The sequence below is a fragment of the Equus asinus genome, chromosome 15 (genome assembly GCF_041296235.1).
Source record: "Equus asinus isolate D_3611 breed Donkey chromosome 15, EquAss-T2T_v2, whole genome shotgun sequence".
In the NCBI taxonomy this organism is placed as follows: domain Eukaryota; kingdom Metazoa; phylum Chordata; class Mammalia; order Perissodactyla; family Equidae; genus Equus; species Equus asinus.
Genome location: NC_091804.1, coordinates 5483335 through 5498221, shown reverse-complemented (window position 1 = coordinate 5498221; position 14887 = coordinate 5483335). Strand labels below are relative to the sequence as shown.

The 14887-nt window shown below is 45.5% G+C and overlaps 1 protein-coding gene across 16 annotated transcripts in view; it reads left to right on the top strand.

Moving 5' to 3' along the window:
- The window catches only part of RIN2 (Ras and Rab interactor 2), a 217550-nt gene that overhangs the window by 165401 nt on the left and 37262 nt on the right, over nt 1-14887 (top strand). For 14 of the 16 annotated variants that reach the window (XM_044748549.2, XM_044748553.2, XM_044748554.2 and 11 more), the window contains 2 exons: nt 10956-11148; nt 14634-14745. In XM_044748549.2, coding sequence (XP_044604484.2) covers nt 10956-11148; nt 14634-14745 — 305 coding nt within the window. Of the gene's footprint in view, nt 1-2890; nt 3024-10955; nt 11149-14633; nt 14746-14887 lie in introns of those variants that run through there. The other 2 variants (XM_070485517.1, XM_070485518.1) reach the window with 2 other exon arrangements.

The window sequence follows — 14887 nt, the reverse complement described above, 5'->3', positions numbered from 1 at the left end:
GTAATTGGTCCTTATTCCAGAAATTTTTATCAGATGGATCTCTCAGGTATGAAGTGTTGTTTTCGTTGGGGTGGGGGAAAATCCCCTTTCTACCCTTCTTGTGTTCTTATGGCTGGACTAATAATAAACTTGACGAAAGACCAGGTTAACAGGAGAAAACCCAGTTTAATACACACGTATTGGAGATCATAGAGAAATGATGCTTGGAGAGTGAACAAAGAAGGCAGTGTGTATACCTTTTTCATAAAGAAACAATACATTTGTGAGGAATGACAGGACAAAGAAACTTAGCTTTGAGGTACGTCGTTAGTGAGACATGAGGAGTCTAGGCTTGAGGAGTAAATTGGCAAGGGTTGTTTCTACGGCTTCTGGGCCCTGAGTGCCCCAGCTCTGCTGATGGGGATGCAGGGAGAGCCCCTTCCACAGGGGAGGTTTGTTTCTTGCTTTCGGGGGAACAGAGAGAGGAGGGGCAGAAAGCCCTTTTTGCTTCTCAAGTTAACTTTAATTCAAAATAATTGATATACTATTGTGGGATATTTTGGGGCGGCCTGCCCTGGGCCTCAACATTTTCTTCTTCTCTCTACGTAAGAGGCCTCTTCTACTAACGTTTTTTCAGAAACCGTTGACCCCAGACCCATCACTTCTCCTCGTCCAGCTCCACGAAGCCCTTCATTCGTCTCCCACCAAGCTGGACACGTCGGCCACTGTTTGGCCTGTGGGGCGTGTTTACTTTCCTTTTGATACTTACACAAGGATCTACTGCTCCAACCAAGAGCAAGACCATGGTGGACACAGGACTCTGACTTCTGTCTGGTCCTTAATTCTTAAGATATCCCTGCACTGGCCTCTTACAGCTGGAGCACTCCAGCAGTCCCATGTCCTGGGCTGTACCTTTCTCGCCACTGTGGCTGGTTGAGGCAACGTCCTGTGAAAAGGCTTTGTCAGGCTAGGGTGCAGCTGAAGACTCGACATCCACGGCATGAGGAAAGGGAGACCCTCAGAGAGGCAGGACGTGCATGGAAATTCCAACACTAAAATATCAAGAGAAGTGGTTTCTTGTCCTTTCTTGGTTCCATCTGAAAGCTGAGGATGGCAGGCACCAGAGTCCAGGTTGGGACTAGACCCTTATGATAGATGGGGAACGCTCCAGCTGCAGGGAGTGGCCAGGAGCCGCCCTCAAGGAGGTTCATTACGTGCTGACAACACGGTGTTTATAGGATAGTCTGTGTCTCCTAGAGGGAAACACATTGCCTTGCTTTCTTTTTGGGAATATCTAAAAATTATTTGTGAGTATCTAAAACTAAAAGAGACATCCTGAAAACTCTACTGAACAGAATGTTTATTCGCAGTTCCCAAGATGTTCCAGGGTCTTATAATCAGTAGTTTTCAAGTTTTGTTTGTTTTAGTAACAGTTTCCTTTTTTTGACAAGAATCCATCTTTACAGAGAGGGGAAACCGAGGCTCAGTGACATGTAGTAAGGGGCCCAGGCCTCACAGTTCTGAGGAGTCGGCTGAGGCTTTGATTCACCTCTGACTGAATGCTCTTTCCACCAAACCGCTGGAGATGATGAAGCTGGGCAAACGCTAGAGTCAGCACCAATTTGATGGAAGCTGTGACATGCCTTAGAAAACTAGCATCTTGAAATCAGTGCACTCACATGTGCAGGAAATGAGTGGTTTTATTCCAGGTGAATGGGAACCCCTTGATAACTGAATGTTAAAACCCCTGGAGGTGTGTGCGTGAGGGTCTCACTCTGCACCTCGCTTAACCAAAGGCAGCTTTCCTGCCAGCACTACCCTCGCTTCTGTGCCCAAACAGCTGCTTCTGTTGGAATCCTAAATCTTGTTCCCAGTGTTGGAATAAGGCTTGCTGAATTTGGGAGCCCTGAATGGAGGTCCTATTACCAGCGTCCTGTGTTGGTGGGGATAGAATTACAATTCTAGGCCAAAACTCGGTGTTGACTTTTACACCCCAAGTCACCTAAAGCGTCCCCCTGACCAGTCGATGGCAGGCTTGGAGGGGGTGTCCGTGAGGGAAATTCTCAAGCAGTGAAGGAGCTGCTGAAAGTTTGAATTTGTTGTTCTGAAGGGCCTCGTCTTGCCCCAGGCCCTGAGACGGCCAAAGGCCAGGGGGCTCTTAGTAGCTGTGGTGATTTTTGCCACCCATTTCCTGATAAACCCAGAGACAAGAACCCTTTGTCTCCTGAGACTGGAACTGAGCAGCCGGCTTCTGTTGATGGAGTCTGGCTGAGGAAAGGCCTGAATCAGAGGTTGTGCCGGGGGACCCAGACAGAAGCTGATGCAGAGACCCAGTGCCCGTGACCTTTCTCGTTGCCCAAGCTCCTCCCTTCCTCACTCGCAGGGAATAAACCTACTGTCCTCAGATCACCTCCTACCCAGTGCCCCCTCCCGTCACACCTAGAGCAGACATTTTATCAATGCCTGTCCTGGGCTAGGCCTGAGAATAGCCTGGGGGTGAGGCCAGGCCTGTGAGAGAGATCTGTATATAACGCAGAGTGAAATGGGGTCTGTGCCCCAGACGCATAGACACTGTGGGTAATGGAATTCAGTGTGCTGAAATGTTACTTGCGGTTGGCGGAGGTAGGGGAGGGGACAGGATTTGACCTTGGTTTTGACAGGTGGGTAGGAGCCTCTCTTGGCTGTGGACGCTCAAGAATAGCGTGAACACAGGCAAGCAGGGGGCTGAGCAATGACAAATAGATGCTTTTTTTCAAGATGATCTTCCCCCTTGAATCTGTGAGAGAGATTTTTTAAACATTAATACAGGAAAAATATTCTTATGTTCTAATCTAAATTTCGTCTCTTGTGTGTGCCACAATTTTTCTCTTATTCATGTACCATCTTTTTTTTTTTTTTTTGAGGAAGATTAGCCCTGAGCTAACATCCATACCCATCTTCCTCTACTTTATATGTGAGATGCCTACCACAGCATGGCTTGCCAGGCGGTGCCATGTCCACACCCGGGATCTGAACTAGTGAAACTTGGGACGCCAAAGCAGAACGTGAGAACTTAACCGCTGTGCCCCTCATGCACCATCTTTACTATTAACTTACCTAATATTTTTCTTTAAATTGGCTCATCTTTTACATTTATTTTAGAAGTTAAATTTAGTAAGCCAGTCATGAAGAGACAAATACTGTGTGATTCCACTTATACGAGGTACTTAGGTCAAGTCATAGAGACAGGAAGTAGAACGGTGGCTGCCCAGAATGGGGGGAGGGCATGTGGAGAGTTACTGTTTCATAGGTATAGAGTTTCAGTTTTTCCAGAGGAAGAGTTCTGGAGATGGATGTTGTACAACAATGTGAATATACGTAATACCACTGAACTCTACACTTAAAAATGGTTAAGTTGGTAAATTTTATATTCTGTGTATTTTACCACAATAAAAAAATTGGGGGAAAAAAAGTAAATTTAATATCTCCACCATAATTGGGGACTACACTAAATACATGTCACTCTTAAAATAAGTATTGGACGTTAAAATAAAAACCATGCCTTCGTGTACTGCCTTGGCATATCCAGCACTCTTTGAGAAATAGTGTCAATTTTTAATAAACCATTGAGAAGTTATAAAATATTAAGTTTAATCTAAGACCATCCCACCAAATAGAGTTTTGTGTTGTTTCTGAGTTCTTCACTTTGCAGCAGGACTGCAGCTCTTTACGTTCAGGAGACCAGTGACGTAGTGAATCTTAAGCCCATAATTTAGTCCTAGACAAAAGCTACCTGGAACCCTGGGCTCTGCTTTTGTTGTTTTTGTTTCGTTTTGTTTTGTTTTACCGACGAGGTTAGCATCCTAGTGATTATGATTAGCCCCAACAATTTGTCTCGATTCATTCTATGACTGTTTATTAGGCACTTACCATGTAAACAAGGAAAACCTATTCGATTTCTTAAAAGTCTAGAAGGTCCACTGGGACCCTCAGGGAACCAGCCCTTGCTGCAGGAAGAGCTCTGGGTCTTTCCCTAGCCTTGAGTTAGTTATCAGGGAGCACTTTGCTGGAAATCCAGGCGAGGCTTGGCAAGGTATGACCTGGGGAGAGCCTGACACTCACCCCTTAAGATTCCAGATCTGAGGCGGCCCTCGTGGCTCACTCAGTCCCACATCCAACACCAGGACTGGCCTGGAAGGAGCAGGCAAAGCAAGCAGGGATTCTCCTTCCTAGAAGAGAATTACCTTCCACTTTGTAAAGCCTGATAGAGGAGCCCAAGGGTGATGCCTGGGTCTAGGAATCGGGGAGTAGAGAAGGAGGCAGGCCAAAAGCCAAGCTGTATTTTAGCAGGTTGTGATGATCCTCCAACTAATCCTGCTGACTCAGTCTCCAAGTGACTCCAGATGACTCAGTTTACAGAGCTCGTTAATTCTGCAAGTAGAAGCAAAACAGACTACCTGGATGGACTATGAGTGGCTTTTCCATGAAGATAGATCACAAACATGCCAAATTGCAGGGCAGATGGGACAGTGTCTGTGCAAAGCCACACACACTCATACCTGCAGACACCCAGAAGGGAGCCACAGAACCATGGAGCGTGGTTTAGGAGAGCATTACTTAATTAGAGTTACTCCCCCATCATTTAATTCCACAGAGGCCTTGCCATTGATCCTATGAGAGGTTTTCAGATGTTGCTAATTAACTAAACCAATCTCTTTCTTAATTAAACTGTGATCCAACAGTCTGCTGTGAAAAGGAATATTCTTAGCACATTTTAAATATTTAATTGAAACAGCTTTTGTCTTTAAAAAAAGCAATCACAGGGGCCAGCCCCCGGCCTAGTAGTTAAGTTCAGTGCACTCTACTTCGGCAGTCTGGGTTCAGTCCCCTCGGGTGTGGACTTGTACCACTCATCGGTGGCCATGCTGTGGCAGCGACCCACATAGAAAATAGAGGAAGATAGGCACAGATGTTAACTCAGGGTGAATCTTCCTCAGGAAAAGAAAATATGTATACATAATTGTTCGCTTAATGGTATGTTTTTAACACGTAGAGAAGGTTTGGGGGCTTTTTGTTTTTTTGAGTATACTTGTTTTGTCCCTATGTTCTAACTCTGAGGACAGAGCCATCCAGAGCACTGCACCCCTGCTAAGACCCATTAGCCAAATGAACATGTACCACCCTTGTTGACAGGAATAATTTGGCATTTTGCCTTATGTCTAGGCCCCTTAAACTTTGTTTTTGCTATTCAACAGCCAAACTTGGATTTTTATATCTAGAAGATTGTTGACTGTATTTAACTGCACTAGTGTTTTTCTTCCGCAGAAACAACCTAATATCAAATTTTTATGTATTTTCTGTACTGCCTTGTTCATTGTCTAGCTCATTTGTTTGAAAATAGATGGGACTGTAAAGTCAAGCCTACACCACCCGTGTGTCGTGTAGAATGGAGCCTGGGAGAGAGAGTGATGTATTGGGAAGTGCGAGGGAGCCTTAGACTTCGGGACCTTGGTCATTTAGAAGCTGTATTGATAGACTGTGCCATCCTCTGGAATTCTGGATTAGGGCAAGAAACAGCATCATTTGGGAGTTCTGTTGAAAGTTATTGGTTTCTCTGAGATGAATTTAATTCTGTAAATTTTAATAAAACTAGGCCTAATGTCTGCCTGGCTGTCCTGCAATAGAAGGCACTTTCTACAATCGTTTATTCTTGCACCTCCCTGGGCTCCCAAAGCCTTACCCTGGGAGTGAAAGGAAAACAGCCAAGTGGAAAAGCCACTCTCCTCCCACACTCTGAGGAGCCTTAAACTGGGCATGCCCATAGGGGAGCTGGTGCTGGAGAGCCCTGTCCGCCACCCCTACTCCCCCCAGAGTGGGTGGAATATCCAACCGTCTGCTTCAGAGCCATGAGAGCCGGGTCAGTTGGAATGGGGAGAGATATGGTATAGGAGTTTTCCAGTATTTGTTCTCTGCTCCTAGAGACACCTTGCATTTGTGGGACATTTCATGGTTCATTGAATATTTTCACATGTGGGTCTCACTGAATTCATACCTGAGCTTCATCTCCCCATGAAAGCAGGCCTAGATATTTGGAAATATTAGTAATAGTTGAGTAAATAAATGAATTTTATACTCATAAAAACCCACTGAGAGGGCCAGCCCCATGGCCAAGTGGTTAAGTTCGCGTACTCTGCTTCGGCGGCCCAGGGTTTCACTGGTTCAGATCCTGGGCGTGGACATGGCACCACTTGTCAGGCCATGTTGAGGCATTGTCCCACATACCACAACTAGAAGGACCTACAACTAAAAATATACAACTATGTACTGGGGGGATTTGGGGAGAAAAAAAAGCAGAAAAGAAAAAAAAAAACCACCCAGTGAGATGGTAGATATTTGCCCATCCCATTTTCTCCAAGTTATTATTTTGAGAAATTTTAAACAGACAGAAAAATTGTAAGAATAGTACTGTTCATCTGAATTCACCAACTATTGAAAATTTTGCCACATTTGCTTTCTCTCTATTTTTTTCCCTTTTTTTGGGAGGAGGTGGGGAGCTGACCAGTTGATGCTTACTTTCAAACATTTTCACACTTTTCCCCTAAATTCTTTAGTATGCATCTAATGCATCTCTTAAGAACAGGAGCATTGTCCGACATAACCATAATAAAATGATCACAGTCAGGATATTAAACGTCAATACAATATCATCTAATATACACCCACATCCAAATACTCCCAGTTGCCCTTTCTGGCTGTTTCTCATTCTGATTCATATTTGATCAATTCCATGCACTCAGTATAGTTATCACATCTCTTTAGTTTCCTTTTATCTATAATCCACAGCCTTTTTAAAAAAATTCTTTCATGACACTGACATTTTTGAAGAGTTCAGGCCGGTGGTTTTGCAGAAAATCCCTGAATTTGGACTTGTCTGTTTCCTCCCGTTTAGATTCAGGTTAAACACATTTTGGGGCAGGAAGACGACCGAGGTGATACTGTAACCTCGGAGCATCACCTCGGAGGCGCTGGATGTCGGGTGTCTCATTTTTGGCGGTGTTAACCCTGATCACCTGGTTAAGATGGTGTCTGCCGGGTTTCTCATTGTCGGGGCACCTTTCCCTCTCCGTGATCAGTAATCTGCAGGATGACATTTTAAGACTTTGAATGCTCTGTTTCCTAACAGTCTTTCATCTCCTGATATTAGCATCCATTCATGATTCTTGATTGTGTCATTTCTACGTGGTGGTGGAGGTGTTATTTAGCACTTTCAGGTTAAAAAAACAGAGCTCAAAAGAAGAGCTGACCAGGCCTCAGGTGCCAGCTGTCCTGCTGTGACCATATCATCATTAGGATCTCCTGGATTATATCACAGTGGTTTATCTTTTATAAGCCACTCATTCTTTGCCCTCTCTCATATTTGCATGCAGGCACTTGTTTGAGAAGTCACGTCTCTGTTAATCTCATCAGATTCTGTCTTGGATCTTGGGGGAAATCCCTGGAAGCAGAGCCTGAAGGGGGATTCTTGTGCAGTGATGAATTGTGAGAGGCTCTCAGGAGCAGCCTTTGAAGGACTGAGGCATACAGGATGTATGGGGAGGAAACCAGGCCAAGATGTGGGCTCACTGAAGTGCAGCCTCAGCCTGACTCCGCAGGGAGCTCTGGAGCATGACTAGCACCCCAGAGCTGCCCCACCATGAGGCAAGAAGGCCGCACCTCTCCGCTAGGGATCAGGATGTCTTGAGCAGTAGGTCTGCTCCTGGGGGAGGGCGTAACTTTCTGGGCATGTCCAGGAGAAGGGGCAGCTGTGAGCTTTTGGCAGCTGATGCTCACAGCAGTGGGGCCGTGGGTGCCTGGTCTGGTAAAGGGGATCTGGGGCGGGGCACCAAACAGCATCAAATGCAGGTTCGACGTGTCCCTCATTAGTTCTTTCCTGAAGGTTGTCCCTGATAAAAGCCAATTTGTCCTGTAATAATATGCTATAAACCTCAAATGGCTGGCTGAATAAAGGCATTAGTTAGCTTGGTCATTTGCAAAGACAGGATCTAATTTATGGTTGTTCCTGTATGAAGCCCCATGAATCTTATTCACCGTCTTCCTGTCTGGGCCCTGGCTTTTTAGGCTGAGATCAGTTGTCAGAACAAAGGCTTTTTAACCTTTTGAAACAACTGAGGTGTCAGGATGTGCCCTTCGAAGGAAAGAAGCAGTGTCAACATATTGACTCTCATGAGTGTCAGGGTTGCCATGTTAGAGATTGTAGAATTTGGTCTTGGTAAAATGTCCCCAACCTGAGATGACAGGGATGAAATGTTTCTTTATTTGGGTTCCAAGAATTCTTTCAGTGGCATGTTACCCGCTGTCCCTCTTTCTCCAAAAGATCCCCCACCTGATTGGATCTGAGTTAAAGTGCACATTTTGCTCTCAGGTCTCAAGCAAGCGCTCCTCAAAGTGCTCCTCAGATTGGCAGCATCAGCATCACCCAGAGCTTGCCAGAGATACAGTCTCAGGCCCGCCCCAGACCTGCAGAATCAGACTATCTGGGGCTGAAAGTGGGAATCTGGCTTTAACAAACCCCAGGAGATTTCTCACACAGGCTCCAGCGCTCATCCAAAGCAGTGGTCGTAAACTTGGCTGCACGTTGGGATCTCCTGGGGGACTTTAAAAAATTCCAACGCCTGCCTTCTACCCCAAAGTGTCTGATTTATTTGATCTGGGGTGCAGTCTGGTCATCACACCATTTTTAAGCTCCCCAGGCGATTTTAATGGGCAGCCAGGGTTGAAAATCCCTGCTCCAAAGTCGTCTCGTTTACCTTACGTGAAAGGAATCTTAACACCAGCTTCATTTTGAAGAGTTTGTTCTTAGAGCTGCAAAGATTCACTTCAAAATACCCGGAGGCCCTGGAATGGCATTTGCAGAATGAGAAACAGCTCTTTTTTTGGCACAGACTCTCCCATCTGGAAAGTTGTAGCAGAGGTAAAGGAAAACTTTGAGGGGAAACACAATGTAAATCTTGAATGGAAGCATGAGATTCTTTCGATCTGTAGAAAGTCAACGAGGTGAGGGGGAGAAGTTAGGGTGGCAGTCTCTGGCCGACCCACGTGCTGTCGTTGTGCGTGTTATTACTGAGTCTGCACACCCAAAAATGATCGCCTTAAGTTGGCTTCCTCTGTATTTAGTCCACCTTCATAGGAGTGGAGCAGTCCACGTGCAAATAGCACACCTCCTTTCTACACACTCACCTTATATTCAGCTTCATCCTTCATCTTCCTCAATGTTGAAGACTTCAGCCAGGTAGTACATTTGGGTTTAGATGTTTGAAGACCGTGTGTACCCCAACCTAAAGTCGGCTCTTCGTACATAAATGGACAGGTCTGCTGTTCGCACTGGCCACTCCAGGACCAGTGTTGATGACCAACCAGCTCCTTGAGAGCCAGGGAAAGTGGGAGTTCTGAGCATAGTAGCGGGACAGAGACCCCAGAGCTAAGCAGCCTTGGGTTGGAATTTGTACCCTGTTCCTCTTACTGGAGGCATGTCTTTGCCTTGAACAAGTTCCTCAAGCAGCCTGAGCCTGCCGGTCCTCTCCTTGTAAACTGGGTTCCTAGGACCTGCCTTTCAGGGCTGTTGTGAGAAGGAAATGAGAGAATGCTTTTTACAGGGCCTGGCTGACCGGAGACACCACATAGACAAGCCATCCTGTGCTCATGATCTTACCTGTTACCTGCCAAGTTGGACAAACACCAGACCTCTTGAATTTCTAGCTCTGCCATTTCATAGCTATTTATAACTCTGGACAGCTCAGTAACTTCGTGGGCCTCAGTTTCCTCATTTGTAAAATGGGGATTAAATACTCAATAACAGAATTATTGTTGGTGCCAAAGGTGACGATGGAAGTCAATATGATTTTTTTATGAAAATTTCATTCCTATGTCATACAATTCAAACTTTAAAGTGTACAAGTCAGTGGTTTTCAGTATATTCACAAAGTTGTACAACCATCAGCACATCTCATTCTAGAACATTTTCATTACCTCGAAAAGAAACTTTACACCCATGAGGAATCACTGCCCATCTCGCCCTCCTCCCCTGTCCCAGCCAACCACTGATCTTTCTCTCTCTATTTTTGTCTAATCTAGATATTTCACATAAGTGGAATCATACAATATTGTGTCTGGCTTCTTTCATTTAGCATGATGTCCTCAAGGTGCATCCATTTTGTATCATAGATAGTACTTCATGAAAAGAATGAATGAATATTGTGGCTGAATAAAATTCCGTTGAATGGATATACCACATTTTATTTATCCATTCATTAATTGATGGAACCTTTATTTATCCATTCATTAGGTGATGGAGTCTATGTTTCTCATATGACAGTGGAAATGGCTGTTTCCACTTCGTAGCAATTATAAATAATGTTCATATGAGTTTATGAATTGTACAGCACCGTTCAACTGTGAAGTTTTACTACAAATATTAGTAATAAAAATGCCTAGATGTGTGAAAAGAAATAAAATCCAATTTATTTGCATATAATTCAAATGTGGGTGAGAGTGAATGTTTTGTCTTTGCTTTTAGCGCATGCCATGGTCATGCTTGTGATATATATGCTATTGAGCTTTAGGACCTCATGGTTACCAAATGGAATTTAACATTTAGGGTTCTGTGCTCAGAGTAAGAAATGTGCAATGCCAGAAGACCAACTAAACAGCATTTGGAATGTTTAGAACCTTTCAAAAACTGGGTTAGAAGTAGAAGTTTGGGTCTATTTAGTGTTGTTGAGTACTATTGTGTACTCTGTTTAATATTAGAGATACAGAGGGAAATATAACATGGTGTCTGCCCTCAGAAAGCTTTCAGTCTGAGGGGAAGACAATGCGGTGGCGATGACAAGCTGGGCCATGTGCTATGCTAGGCCTGGCCTATGAGGTCGTAGGATGGTATCCTTGTTAGGGAAATTGTGCTACAGACATTTGACCCCTGCCAATTCTCTTTCTCCTAGCATGGTAAGACAGAAGGCTGATGGCTATTCCGAGGAAAAGGATGTGAAGCCCTGTCCCCGGGACTCAGGCTATGACAGCCTCTCCAACAGGCTCAGCATTTTGGACCGCCTTCTCCACACCCACCCGATATGGCTGCAGCTGAGTCTGAGTGAGGAGGAGGCAGCACAAGTCCTACAGTCCCAGCCTCCAGGGGTAAGACTCAGAACCACAGGGAGACAGGTTGAGGCAGGCAGGGCTGCTGCTTCCTCAAAGAGAAAGACTTGGAGTTCCAGAAAGTTCTCCCAGCCTGTACAGAGTGTGGTTCCCGGTGTGTCCCTGGGTTGCAATGCAGGGAAATTCTGGACAGTACCGAGGCAGCTTTCTAAGGAAAAGAGCCCTTCAGGATTTGTCTTTCTGTCTTCATCTGCTTGGTTACCATGGGAGGTCCAGGACTCAGAGGATAATAGGGCATCTGGTAGTGAGGAAGAGCTGCTGCCCAAAGGCCCAGGGCCTGACTTCTTGAGACTCAACATTGAGGATGAGCCTGGTTGTGGGGTCCTCAGTTGCCCCTGCTGTATTCTTTTCATTCTGAGCCTGGGAACCCTGCCAGGGCCCAGCCATCCAACTTGAGACCCACCCTTCAAAAGTGCTATGTCCATAGACTTGTCTTCTGTGACTGCTGATGTAATCTTCTTTTCCTTGGGCTTTCTCAGTGGCTTTCCACATGGATCAAAGACCAATTCGGTTCCTTCAGCTACTGCCACGCAAGACCAGTCTCTTAATCAAGACCACTTCACGACTGTATAGAAGTTCCTAAAAAAATGTTATTCAATGATTGGTCTATCCTATGCTGTCCAGTGTTGTAGCTGCTTACTCCATGTGACTATTTAAATTTACATTAATTAAATTAAATTAAGTTAAATTAAATTAAAAATTCGCTTCCTCAGTTGCACTAGACACATTTTAGAGCTCACTAGTAACTGGTGGCTGGAGGTTACCATACAGGATGGTGCAGGATATAGAACATTTCCATCATTGCAGAAAGTTCTATTGGACAGCACTGGTGTACACCTTCCCAACAAAGGATAAGTACAATAAATCACAGATAAAATAAGACTTGAAACAATACCACAAGAAATAGAAACTAAAATATATGGAGAGGCAAGGAGAAAATTCCATCAGTAGCTGGTCAAGGAATTTCCTAACAATTGGGCACAAAAATAAACTTTTGAGTTCCCTATCAGTCGGAGCCTGTCTGTTATCACTTTTGACTTATAAGTAAGTGAGCTTTTGTTTCTCATATGACAGAAACAGGCAGGACTGGGCCCGGCCCCATGGCTGAATGGTTAAGTTCACGTGGTCCGCTTCGGCAGCCCAGGGTTTCGCCAGTTTGAATCCTGGGCGCAGACATGGCATCGCTTGTCAGGCCATGCTGAGGCGGCGTCCCACATAGCACAACTAGAATATACAACTATGTACTGGGGTAGGGGGCAGGCTTTGGGGAGAAGAAAAAGAAAAACAAAAAAGAAACACACAGGACCGAGGTCTCTGTTGGAACATGCTCAGGGCGACAGGCGCAGATTTGATCATCTTTGTGAAAATTCCTTGACTAGCATGCCGGGTCATAGCCTCTAGTTTGGGTCTGTATGATCAGGACCCCCTTCTGTGAGGCACGCATTTTATGGAGTTTGAGTTGTCTGCTCCTGCGTTTCTACAAAAAATTCTGAAGACAGAGGTTGTCCTGTTGCTAGGCAATAGTTCCCTCCTGGTGTCGGCATGTCCATTCCTGCTGAGACCAGGTGGGGAACAAGTCAGGCGGGGTGTTCTCTCTGTCTGCCTGCTTGATCCCTGAACAGGACCTGCCTGACAAGATTGGCAGGCTGAGGGCAGGGGGAGGACAAGAGCAACATGGATCAGAAAGAGGCCAAAGTGCACCAGGAGAAGCAAGAACGCTGAAGAGAAGGAAGAGCAGGTGCGAGAGGAAGGGAGGTTTGAAAGACCAACCGTGGTTGCATAGGTCCTTGTGGTGCCACCACCCTTAATTATTCTACAACCTAAGATGGGGGTTGGCAAGCTATTTCTGTCAAGGGCCAGAGTTAAATGTTTTTGGCTTTGTGGGTCATACAGTCTCTGTCATGACTAATCAACTCTGCTTTGTAGTACAGACGCAGCCATAGACAATAAGGAAATGAATGAGCATGGCTTTGTTTTAATAAAACTTTATTTACAAAAACAAGTGGCAGGATGGATTTGGTCTGCAGGCCATACTTTCCTGACTCCTGATCTAAGGCTGCGGACATGCAGGAAATAAGCCTAGAGGTTGTGCTCTCCCTGACACCCAAGGCTCAAAGAGAGCCCCACTGGCATAAGGGAATAATACTTCTTTTCTACCAACCAACAGCTGCCTCCCAGCAGTGCTTTGGGCTTTTACCCATCAGATAGTATTTAGGAAGCACTGGCTACAATTTTAGGGTATCCCAGAGACACTGACTCCCAGAACTGGCTACTAGGTGAATCCCATGACTGCCTCCCCATGAGTGCTGGGAAAAAAGAGAGAACTCAAAGGTCTTTTGGTTTCATTCCGTACCAGACACCCAATTCCCACAACCCCTATCCTCCCAAAAAATAGTTTCTTAGAAGCTATTGACTGGACATTGGGAGAGAAGTGAAGATTAGGTGGAAAAAAATAAAGAACAGTAGGGGAGCAGAGAGTACTGTGCCCAAATGTAGAGGAAAGAGGGGAAGTAAAGAAACAGGACAGGATAGGCTCCTTGGAGAAGGGTCATGTACTGCAGAAGGGAACAGAACTCAGCCAGCCTGCTGCCCCGCACACTCTAGGGGGCGCCATTTGATTTGTGGTCTAGGTAAATGGTGCCCCCTGGAGTTGTGCAGTGCAGAGCAGTACAGGGCACACCTGCCTCTGCAGTGATGGAGGCCAGAATGGTGTCCTGAGATCTGTGCTGGGAGTTGGGCTGGCTTAAAGCATGTGTCTGAAGACAATGTTAGAACCTGGAGGGAGCTGTCGGAAAGCAGGTTGTTCAGGAGCAAATGGACCGCCAGCCTTAGTGCTGGCTGGGGCGAACCTCGGAGCACGCCTGCCCACCTCCCTAAGGGAGCAGCTGTTTTCTGGCTCCAGCAGGTTGTTGCTATGCATGGTCCTGCCATATCATCTCATTTTCCATGAGAAGTTAGAAATCCAGATTTTAACGTGAAAAACAAAAATTTCTGCTTTTTCACTGTTGTCAACAAATTCAATTTTCTGTTGTAAATACACCTATGAGCCAAATTAGCCAGTGAACTCCCAATTCTGTGTCTATGGTTTAGTCATGTTACTGTGTTTAGATGGAGGTTTCATCAGCCAGGATTCCCACAGAAGACACAGCTAGGGAACACGGAACACGAGCTGTAAAACAATCACCAAACTGAAAATGCTTCTGCAGACTACCGGAGCTCTTGGCCTCATGGAGCACGTTGTGTCACGGGGAAGTCGGACTCTTTTGAAGCTAGTTATCACAGGAAGGCGTCTGTGGCATGCTCGCTGATGGCCTCTTTCTCTGGCAGTGGAGTGTCCTGTGTTGAGCCTTGCAATTTAGCCATGAAGGGGGTTCTAGTCATGGATGTTGGGTATATGGGAAATCATATGTCCAGGTTCCAACTGTCTGGCTGTTTCCTAAGCTTGAATTTCTTCTCTCTGCTAGATTTTCCTGGTTCGTAAATCCACCAAAATGCAGAAGAAAGTCCTCTCCCTTCGCCTGCCCTGTGAATTTGGAGCCCCCCTCAAGGAATTTGCCATAAAGGAAAGCACATACAGTAAGTGGTCACTGGGTGGTTAGGTCCTGGTTGACTTGAGGGCCATGGGTCTCCTGAGAAGGGGAAGTGGAAAGAGCCTGCACTTTGAGACAGACAGACATGGGTCTGAGTCCTGGTTCTGCCACTTGTTCATTTAATGACT